General features: G+C 56.1%; 1 protein-coding gene and 1 non-coding gene across 2 annotated transcripts; both read right to left on the bottom strand.

Moving 5' to 3' along the window:
* Positions 1–6,864: 6,864 nt before the first annotated feature.
* On the bottom strand, positions 6,865–10,306 carry RPL18A (ribosomal protein L18a). Its single transcript, XM_002828907.5, has 5 exons — positions 10,196–10,306; positions 8,698–8,877; positions 7,946–8,075; positions 7,148–7,257; positions 6,865–7,004 (listed from the first exon to the last, which is right to left on the bottom strand). Exons 1-5 carry the CDS (start codon positions 10,211–10,213, stop codon positions 6,912–6,914), a joined length of 531 nt encoding a protein of 176 aa, XP_002828953.1. The 5' UTR covers positions 10,214–10,306; the 3' UTR covers positions 6,865–6,911.
* Positions 7,455–7,587, bottom strand: LOC112130291 (small nucleolar RNA SNORA68). The gene has a single exon (XR_002912557.1). It is a non-coding gene; the product is annotated as a small nucleolar RNA SNORA68 (small nucleolar RNA).
* Positions 10,307–10,896: the final 590 nt, after the last annotated feature.

Below are 10,896 nucleotides of genomic sequence, written 5' to 3'. Positions count from 1 at the left end.
AATCGAGACCATCCAGGCCAACATGGTGAAATCCCGTCCCTACTAAAAATACAAAAATTAGCCGGGCGTGATGGCACGCACCTGTAGTCCCAGCTACTCGGGAGACTGCGGCAGGAGAATCGCTTGAACCCGGGAGGCGGAGGTTGCAGTGAGCCGAGATCGTGCCACTGCACTCCAGCCTGGCGACAGAGCGAGACAGTCTCTATCAATCAATCAATCAATCAATGGGAGATCCGAGCGGGATCCCCTACTTGCAAAGCCCTGCCGACCAATGTAAACATATGCAAATTGTGCAAATACATGTAAATGGACCCCTTCTCTCCAGGGAAGTTCTGGGAAGGCATAGCTTCTCTTCTTCCCACCGTGGGGGTCCAGGCTGTGGCCAGAGGCCTGGGCTGAGGCCGGTTCATTGAGTGCATACTGTGTGCAGGGCCCTCCGGCAGGTGCTGGGGACACAGCATGATCCAGGTGGACCCTCCCCAGGGTGGTGATGGCCCTGACCTCACCAGCAGATAAATATTCGTTTCAGCCGGGCGCTGTGGCTCACACCTGTAATCCCAGCACTTTGGGAGGCTGAGGTGGGAGGATCGCCAGAGCCCGGGAGGTCAAGGCTGCAGTGAGCAGTGATCACACCAGTGAATTCCAGCCTGGATACGGGTTGAGCGGAGACAGACAATCACGGGGTATCTTCTGGGCCTCCGGAAGGGGTGTGGATTTTGTTCTGAGGGTGCTGGGGAACTCTAGGAGAGTTCGGAGCAGGTGAGGAGTCTGATGAGATTTCTAGATTCTGAAAAATGGGTCATATCCAAGTGGCGGGAGTGGGGTGGCTGCCGAGTGGGGAGAGGAGGGTGGATTTGGAATGCACTTTGGAATTCCTAAGGAGGCCTGGAGTGAAGGCCCCTGCAGAGTGGGCGGGACCATCTCCTGCCCTAGGGGAGGGAATTGTGAGCCTGGAGAGGAAAAGCAGCAGAGTGGGGAGCATCAGGTCACACCTTCCTTGACTGTGATTCCAATGACAGGAGCGGGCAGCAGGACCCCAGGATGTGAGTTAGGAAGGGCCCAAGGCCGCGGCAGACAATGTGAACAGAATGTGCAGGAATGGGAGGGTGGCGGCAGTGTCGGGGCGCTGTCCCCTGCCCCTTGGTTCCCTGGGAGATGCAGCAGGGGTTAGGGTGAGAAGTTGTGAGCTTCTGTGACTGCAGCATGCCTGCTGGGTGGCCCTGGACATCAGTTCTCCTTCTGTGAGCTAGGAGCGACAGTGGGATTTGAACCCACGCCATGGGGAGCCAGAATCTGTCCTTGAACTTCAACTCTGCACTCAACAAGTGCAAAAAGGCCAGTTTCGGTGGCTCATGCCTGTAATCTCAGCACTTTGGGAGGCCAAGCCAGGAAGATGGCTGGAGGCTAGGAGTTGGAGACCAGCCTGAACAATATAGTGAGACCCCAACTCTACAATTTTGTTTGTTTTTTGTATTTTTAGTAGAGAAGGGTTTTCACCATGTTGGCCAGGCTGGTCTCGAACTCCTGACCTCACGTGATCCACCCGCCTCTGCCTCCCAAAGTGCTGGGATTACAGGTGTGAGCCACCGTGCCCAGCCAAAAATTTTTAAAAGTTAGCGGAGTTTGGTGGTGTGCACCTGTGGTCCTAGCTACTTAGGAGGCTGAAGCAGATGGATTGGTTGAGCTGGGGAGGTTGAGGCTGCAGTGAGCGGTGATCGCGCCACTGCACTTTAGCCTGGGCGACAGAAGGAGACCCTGTCTCTAAAAAAAATAAGTAAATGCAAACTATTCTTCCTTGTTGCTGCTGCAGTCTGTAAGATTCCATAATTCGACTGGGCACGGTGCTCACGCTTGTAATCCCAACACTTTTGGAGGCCCAGGCAGGTGGATCATCTGAGGTCAGGAGTTCAAGCCCACCCAGGCCAACATGAAGAAACCCTGTGTCTACTAAAAACACAAAAAACTAGCCAGGCATGGTGGCAGGCACGTGTAATCCCAGCTACTCGGGAGGCTGAAGCAGGAGAATCGCTTGTACCCAAGAGGCAGAGGTTGCAGTAAGCCGAGATCATGCCATTGCACTCCAACCTGGGCAGCAAGATTGAAACTCCATCTCAAAAAAAAAAAAAAGATTCCATAATTCTAAGTCCTGAGACTCAACTGTGAGTCTCAGATTCTGTGATTCTCATATAGTCTCTCTTGGTTGCAGGAACTGGGGCTGGGGTCTCTTGGGGTCCCTACTCGTCTGTCCTGCTTTGGCACTGCTCTTGTCCCCATTGGTTCTGACTCAGGAGCAGAAGTGCAGGGCGGGTCAGGGAGGGGAGGCTTTGAATGTCGCTCCCCCAGGGATCACGGCCCTACCGAGGTGACACCTGGCACCTTGACAAGCCCAGGAACGAGACCCAGGAGCGCCTCAGCACCTGAGGAGGTGGGAGGAGTTCCTGGATTCCTGTCCTTGCTTATCCTTGGGTTAACTGGGTGAGCCCGGGTAGGACCTGTCCCGCTCCAGACCCCAGCGGACATCCAGGCTCTCACTGGCCAGCCTCTGCCTTATCGGCCCCACTCACAGCCACGTGAAAGGATCCATTTCTGCGGAGCCCCAGGGCTTTCGCTCTGGTTGGTCTTATACCTCCTCTCCTCAACAGCCAGGGGTGGTTCTTTTTGTTTGCTTATTTTTTGTATTTGTTTTTCTGAGACAGGGGCTCGCTCTGTTGCCCAGGCTGGAGTGCAGTGGAGAGGTTACAGCTCACTGCAACTTCAACCTTCTGGGCTCAAGTGATCCTCCTGCCTCAGACTCCCAAGTAGCTGTGACTACGGGCACACCACCACCACGCCCAGCCTCTGCATGGGGTTGTGACTGTTCCTCTCCCTCCTGAGAAAGAACCAGGGTCTATTCCTTCAATCACCCACACCGGAATTAACACAGGCCCCAGCACAAAGTAGGGGCTCAAGGACGATTGAGGCTGCAACAAAGGGATGGTGTGTGTGGGGTGAGGGTGGGTGCGTGGAGGTTGGGTAGAGGATTTGATATGACAGATGGGTGGATGGGTAAATGGATGGATGGAGTGGGTGGATAGATGGATGGATGGATGAATAGATGGATAAATGGATGTATGTATCGACCGGTGGGTGGTTGAATGGGTGAATGGATGGATGGATGGATGGATGGATGGATGGGTGGGTGGGTGGGTGGATGGGTGGGTGGGTGGGTGGATGGATGGGATGGGTGGGTGGGTGGATGGATGGATGGATGGGTGGATGGATGGATAGATGGGTGGATGGATGGATGGGTGAGTTGATGGATGGATGGGTGAGTTGATGGATGGGTGGGTGGGTGGATGGCTGGATGGATGGATGGGTAGGTGGATGGACGGATGGACGGATGGGTGGATGGGTGGATGGATGGATGGATGGATGGGTGGATGGGTGGGTGGGTGGGTGGATGGATGGGATGGGTGGGTGGGTGGATGGATGGATGGATGGATGGGTGGATGGGTGGGTGGGTGGATGGATGGATGGATGGGTGGATGGGTGGGTGGGTGGATGGATGGATAGATGGGTGGATAGATGGGTGGATGGATGGATGGGTGAGTTGATGGATGGGTGGGTGAGTTGATGGATGGGTGGGTGGGTTGATGGGTGGGTGGGTGGATGGCTGGATGGGTAGGTGGATGGACGGATGGATGGATGGGTGGATGGGTGGATGGATGGATGGGTAGGTGGATGAGTGGATGGATGAATGGATGGGGTGGGTGGATTGAGTGGATGAATGGACGGACAGGGAGCCAGTTGGATGGTGGAGGAATCTGACTGAATGGAAGGATGGGGCTTGGCAAGGGGTGGGGGAATTCGGTGGTAGAGGGGCTTCTGGGCACATTTATGAGAGGCTGAGTAGATGGCAAGGTGGGTGAATAGGTGGAGGCTAGTATCTGGGAGCACATTCATCCTCTGTCAATGGCCCCTCAATAACGGGATTGGCCTCCATGTCTCAGCTGGTTGGGGCAGAGCTCACCCAAGTGGTTCCCAGGCTGCTGCTACATGGTTGAAGCCCTGGAGGGGCTCCAAGGTGCAGGGAGGGGACTGAGGTGGAGATGAGGGTATGCAGTGGGCTTTGGTGGGGCCCTGAGCCTTCCGTGCCTTCCACTCTCCTGATGTCTCATCGTCCAACTCACCTAATATCACCTCGCCCGCCCTGCAGCCTGGAGGGATCACCACCCTCACTTTATACAGGAAGAAATGGCTCAGAGTGGGCAGGGACTTCCAGGCAGTTATGGCCTGAGTCCACAGTGCCACGCCCTGCTTCAGGCCCAGCTCAAGGTAAGGTAAGGTCACATCTAACAGAGCAGCTCCATTACAGCCTAAGCAGGACTCATGTCTCCTCCCCGTGTTCTAATCAAGGGGGTAGAAGGGTCAAGCCTCAGGGAGGGCGGCAGCACTGCACAGGGTCAAATACCGGAGATCCTCCCTCACTGCTCCTGTGTGTTGCTTCTTCATAGTCCAAAATGACTGCTGGAGCACTGGCCATCATGCCCACACACCAGCCAGACACGTTCTTTCTCAGAAATGGCACATCACTACTGTATTTTTGTTCTGTTTGGTCTCGTCCTGTTTCCAGGCTGGAGTACAGTGGCACGATCATGGTTCACTGCAGCCTCAACCTCCAGGCTCAAGTGATTCTCACATCTCAGGCCCCCGTGTAGCTGGGACCACAGGTGTGCACCACAACACCCAGCTCATGTTACTTGGTAAAGACAGGGTCTCGCTATGTCTACCAGTCTGGTCTCAAACTGCTGGCCTCAAGTGATTCTCCTACCTCAGTCTCCCAAAGTGCTGAGATGACAGCCATGAGCCACACCTGGCCATCGCTATGGAGGTTAGGAAATGTATTTTCTTTTCTGGGTGGCACTTAAGTATGAAGATTCCCTTATGGAAAAAGGAGAGTTTGTACTAGAAACTACAAGATGAATGAAATTCAGACAAAATTTTAAAATTTCCAGCTAGCACCCGCCATCCAATATACTCTGAGGAACATCAAAAGGCATCCTGGGCCAGGCGGGGTGGCTCACACCTGTAATCCCAGCACTTTGGGAGGCCAAGGCAGGTGGCATGAGGTCAGGAGTTTGAGACTAGCCCAGCCCACATGGTGAAACCCCGTCAGTACTAAAAATACAAAAAATTAGCCAGGCGTGGTGGCAGGCACCTGTAATTCTAGCTACTCTGGTGGCTGAGGCAGGAGAATCCCTTGAACCTGGGAGGCGGACGTTGCAGTGAGCTGAGACTGTGCCACTGCACTCCAGCGTGGGCAACAGAACAAGACTCCGTCTCAAAAAAATAAAGATATCCTGGAAGAATGTATGACTTTTCCCAAGCTTTTGCCCTGTGTATGTAAAGAGCTTTCACAAAGCAAAAAGGATACCATGGAAAAGTTGAGCCCCTCCTGGATACATTGGGTGACACACACAGCCCCTGCCCTCTCAGAATTAGTGGGGGATAGAAATCAAATACAGCCCAGTCCTGGGAACCCACATGCAGTTTGTAAAACTCGAGTGAGGCCAGCCTGGGGGAATCCGTGGTATTCCAGGTAAGTGCAAAGGCCCTAGGGCGGGAAGGAGCCAGTTGTTGGGGACCCGTGGGGTTCTGTGGTCTACAGGGCTGTCCTCAGGCCTGGGTCTTACGCAGAATGGGTGCTTGTGTGCTGACCCTGCCCAGGCTCTGGGCGCCTCTCCAAGTTCCTGGGTGTCGCAACACCCCACAGGTGAGGCTGGAAGAGGCCTGGTTTCCTGGAAACCACACAGCTCCTCCACAGGTGGAGGAAAGGCTGTGTCCTTGCCCTGAGTGTGGTGGTGCCCATGTAGTCCCAGCTACTTGGGAGGCTGAGGCAGGAGGGCCACTTGAGCCCAGGAGGTCGAGGCTACAGTAAGCCATGATCTTTCCACTGCACTCCAGCCAGGGGGACAGAGCAAGACCCTCTTTCAAAAAGCCATAACTACTACCTAGTCCTGGCTTCCTCCTGATCCTGGGCTCTCTGGGACAGAGGAGGGCCCCATAGGCTGCCCCCAGCACCTGCACAGCGTCACTTCCCACATCAATGTGGAACCTGATGTTGAGATCAAGACAGCAAGCCCCAGAAGGGCCGCTGGCCCAGAACAGGGCTGCCCAAGGTCACGCAACAAAGGATGGGAGGCTCCCAGAGCCTGAGCTCTTGGCTGTGTCTCAAGCTTCTCCAATGCCAGCTTAGCCTCCACCTGACAGGACTCAGCCAGGGTGGGATTAGTGTCATACCTGGAATTTTCCAGGCCTGAAGCAGTTTCCTGGAGACAAGTACCTGTGGTGAGTCCTTGACCTCCCTGGGCAACATGAGGGCGTCATCTAAGAGGCCCCCAACCAGTGAAAGGGAAAACAGCCCCCAAGCGGCAGAGAGCGCCCCTCGGGTGCCCTCTTGTGTCTACTCTGAGAACTTTGGGAACCAGAGACTTAGGGGAATCCCCAGGGAGTGAACCCCCAACCCCACTATCTAGGGAGACTCTCCCTGGTCCAGACTCAGCAGGGGGGCCTGGGAGGCCTGTGTCTCACAAGGCAGTTGGGACAGATTTAGCAGCCCAGGACAAACAGTACCGCTGCAGCTCATAGCCCCGGGCTGCCAGCAGGGCTGAGAACTGACCAAGCAAGAGGGAGCTCAGGGGTGGGGGCGCCTAGAGGGCCCACTCCAGGACAGGAGGATGTGAGGGTTTGTTTGTTTGCTCTGAAGACCCCTCCCAGGACAGAGAAATGGCAGCTCAGCTGCACCCCAGGAGGTGACTGGGCTGGCCTCTCATAGCACCCCTTTGAGCTCTGCAGTGTGCAAAGAAAACACGCGGCAAGCACCGGGGCGTTCCTGAGTTTATTTGGGGCACACCCGGGCGAGGGCCCTGCACCTAGAAGAAGGTGTTGGGCCTCTTGGTGGTGAAGCGTGGCTTGTGCTGACGGCGCAGGACCCGGTGGGGCAGCGGGAACTTGATCTTGGAGTCCTGTGAGGAGCGGAGGCATGTTGAGGGGGTTGGAAGCCTCTTAACACCCCATCCTGTGGGGCCACCGAAGTGTAGCCACCCCCCACTGGGCTCCTGCGTCAGAGCAGGCGCTTCCCTCCAAGGGAGTCCCCCAGGGCACTCACGTGGAACTGCTTGACAGCCGGCCGGCGGCACTTGCTGGCCGCGATCTCCTCCACCTTCATGATCTGAATGGAGTGGGCCCGGGCGCGGTGCCGGGCACCCATGTCTCGGTCTGTGGAAAGGAGCGGGGCCAGGGTGATGGTGTTGCCTGGGCTCTGGGCATTCAGCAAACTTCCTGAGTGCCTGCCCAATGACCTGACACATCCTGTTGGTCACAGCAACTGCCTGAGGGCTCGGGGCTCACGGGAAGGTGGTGGGGGAGAAGCGAGATAGCCCAAGGCCTGGGTCCCAGCAGGCACTGGCCACTAGAGTTGTGGAACCTCCAAATTCACTTTGAGGGGCACAGACACAGCTCCTCAAAGGCGACAAGATCCACTTGCTGTTTGCACCTCTGTTTAAACCACCGCTATAAGAAACAGTGATTCTTGGGTTTAGGTGCAATCAGGGAGGTGTGGGGGTCTCACAGACCCTGGCAGATGAGCCAGGGAAAAGGTGCCAGCTCCCAACACCGGGCAGGGGTTCAATTCAGTTCTAAGTGGGTCCCAGAAAACAGTGGTGATGTGGATCCCAGTCTAAACAAGGTGCAGACCCAAAAAGGGAGTTTCCAGATGCGATGTGATTTACAACCGAGCCTGACAGGGCTCTCAGAAAAGAGCCATCTGGGGCCTGGGGCATCCTCTCGTCTTCCTGTGCCCCGCCACCAGCTCTGAGACTCTCCTGCGCTGGGAACTTCTGGCATTTGCCCTGCCTCAGTGTGAGGGAGTCAAGGAGGGTCTATGGAGGCGGGACAGGCGGCTTACAGCACTGGGTGACAGCGCCTGCGGTGGTCAGGTCCCGGTATTCCCGGTACATGTTGTGGGTGCCACTCCGGGAGTCATAGCGCAGCCAGATCCCGAAATTCTTCACCCGCAGGGGGGACTTCTCAAACACCTGCCAAGGAGAGCCCACAGGGAGATGTGAGAGCAGCAAGCTGGATCTGCCCTAGCCCCGTCCTCACTGAACCCTCAGCCTCTAAAGCACACCCCAGGCTCCAGGCCTACTCTACGGCCAGACTCTTGTACCTCAGTTTCCCAGCCCCACCTACCTTCAAGCACCCTCGGGGAGCCTGAGGTAATGGAACTTCCCATGGCAACAGCCTGAAGTCCAGGCTTCTGCCACGGACACCAACCCAGCCCCAGAGGCAGTTCCTGAACTCAAGTCTCCTGGAACCTGTCTGGGTCAACCCAGCTACCACCCACTGACCAGATAGCCATCACCTCTCCTCACTTGACAGACAAGGCCCCAGGGAAGACAGCACCAACCAAGGTGTCCCACCATGCCACCCACCTGCGCCCTGGGTCCCTGGCTTTCTAATCAGGGAAATGGCACATAAACTCTGCTCCAGTCCCGTGACCCAGGCAGAAACACAACCCAGGGCTCTGATGTCTGATGTGCTGGGATTACAGGCGTGAGCTACTGCGCCTGGTCGATGTCTGATTAATTCTTGAGATGCACGATGTCCCATGAGGCGCAAATCCACTCCAGACCCCATGTAGCCCCGGCCTCTCCATACCTGACCACAGTAGACAATCTCCCCTGAAGACTTCTTCATTTTCTTTAACTGAGATACGAAGTACCAGAAGCGGGACTTGGCGACGACATGATTAGGTGCAAAGATTCGCATGCGGTAGAGGGGCGGTGTGTGGCATTTGGGGGTGGGCAGGCAGCGACCCACTACCTTGTACTCTCGTAGCTGAAAGGAAACAGGAGTGAGGTTAAGGCCAGCACCCAGAGGCAACTGTGGAGATCCACCTCACTCCCTTTCTTGCACCTAGTGACCACAGATTAGGGAAGCAGGAGACAGGGCCACCCCAGGGCCTCCATGTGGATTCCTGGTGACTGTGGGTCACGCTCCCGACCACAACTTTATCCACAAAATAAACTGAGGAGAGGGAGGTCTCCAGGGAGGATTAATTGAGTTGCCTGCCTCTCCTCTGCCTGGGCTAAGGGTTTCAGACCAGGAAAGCTGAGGCTTAGACCCACAGCCTCCTTTCTTCATGCTGCAGTCCTGAATTGCTTTGCAGTCCCCGTGAAACAGCCACTCTGAACCTCAAAACATCCAGCCAACATCTTCTTTCACCCTGAAGCCTACAGTGACCAGCATGGGATCTCACAGCCCATTCCAGACAGAACTAGGACAAGACCTCAGGTCTCTCCCCAGCCCTGGGATCCCTGCACTGTCGCCACGCGAGCTGCGGCTGCCTCCGTTTTCCCAATTGCAATCCAAACATTTGGCCCAGGGAAGGCTCCCGGTTTACAGATGCAGAGGTGAGAATCTTTGGTCAAGTCCAGGTTCTGTGATACGACACAAAGAAACCACCTCTGAAACTAACTCGCCAGCTTTTCACTAGTATCAATGAAAAATAGTCACAAATTATCGCAGTTCCTACTTTTACTGTGAACCTGACCCATTGGCCTCGGCACCACACGTTCAGAAAGGAAAGATGGGGCCCGCCCCTTTGACAGCAAGAAAACTGAGGCTGGAGATCTGGACGTAATACACCCACTCCATGGGAGTCCAGGTTCTCCTATCTCTGCGCCATAATGCCGTTTGATCCTATCCAGTATGTGTCACAGCGTTAAGCCTCACGCTCCCCGTTTCGGCTCATTATTAGCAATTTCCATCTGCTTCTCACAGCCATTCCGGGAGAAAGAAAATACTATTGCTCCACCACCACGTCCACATTGCAGACAAGAAAACAGAAACTTGGCGGCTCGACGAGGTGCTGGGGCTCGGGCCTCCATGCTGCGCGACTTATTCCTTCCCCGGGAAGAAGACCCGGAGCCCTTGGGCCCCAGCGATCCCTGAGCTGGCCCAGACCACGCATCGCTCTCTCCACGCGGCGCCCACGATGGCCGCCATATTGGGTGCAACAAGACAAGGCGGCGCGCGGCCAAGGAGGACCCAGACAGGAGCGCGCGGCACCAACCCGACCCACGCCACCTCTGCAGGCCCCCGATGGGGCCCGTGCCCCATCCCTTGGCCCCCTGCCGCGCCGCGCCCGCCTTACTGTGCCGGAGGCCTTCATGGCGTCCTCTCCGCGCTCGCCGCCACCCGCAAAAGGAAGTGTCCTTTTTCACGCAGCCGTTCAACAGGACTTCACTACCGGAAGACCCGCCCTCTCAATGCCGCACGCCCATTGGCTTCTCTGCCGCGCACTCAAAGCGACCCGCGTCTTCATTGGCTACCGATCCACAGGCTACTCAAAGCTCGGCCTCTCTTCAGCGAGACTTCGTTTCCCAGAAGGCAACGAGGCAAGCTCCACCTGTTCCACTAAGACCTTAAAGGAGCGTCGGCGCGCGCGGCACGTCGGGAGTTGTAGGCACTCCGACAGTCCGGGCTGCGACTGGGGGCGGCGGCGCGCGCCGCCTGCAGGATACCTAAGCATTGAACCGGACTTCGGGTGGCTGCGGTGTTTACGATGAGATCCCGATGCTTCACACTCGGGGCCTCATCCTCCGGGGAGGTGTGTTACGGAGGTCTCCACCAGATACCTGAGGGTATCTGTAAAATGGGAATACAAATTATATATTTTTCTCCTAACGATGTTGCAGCACGAATGTTGAGTAAGCACTGGAATGCTGTTTTTGTTATTTGGGGTCCGATTTGTGTTTCGTAGTAGCTGGGATTCAAACTCTGTCTGCCTGCCTCCAGTTCATAAGAACCTGGGGGAGCGGGGGTTGGGGGAGAGCGCGCGGAGAGCCCGAGAAT

This window comes from Pongo abelii, chromosome 20, assembly GCF_028885655.2.
Source record: "Pongo abelii isolate AG06213 chromosome 20, NHGRI_mPonAbe1-v2.0_pri, whole genome shotgun sequence".
In the NCBI taxonomy this organism is placed as follows: Eukaryota; Metazoa; Chordata; class Mammalia; order Primates; family Hominidae; genus Pongo; species Pongo abelii.
Note: the sequence above shows the minus strand (reverse complement) of the source record. Positions and strands in the feature narration are given on the sequence as shown.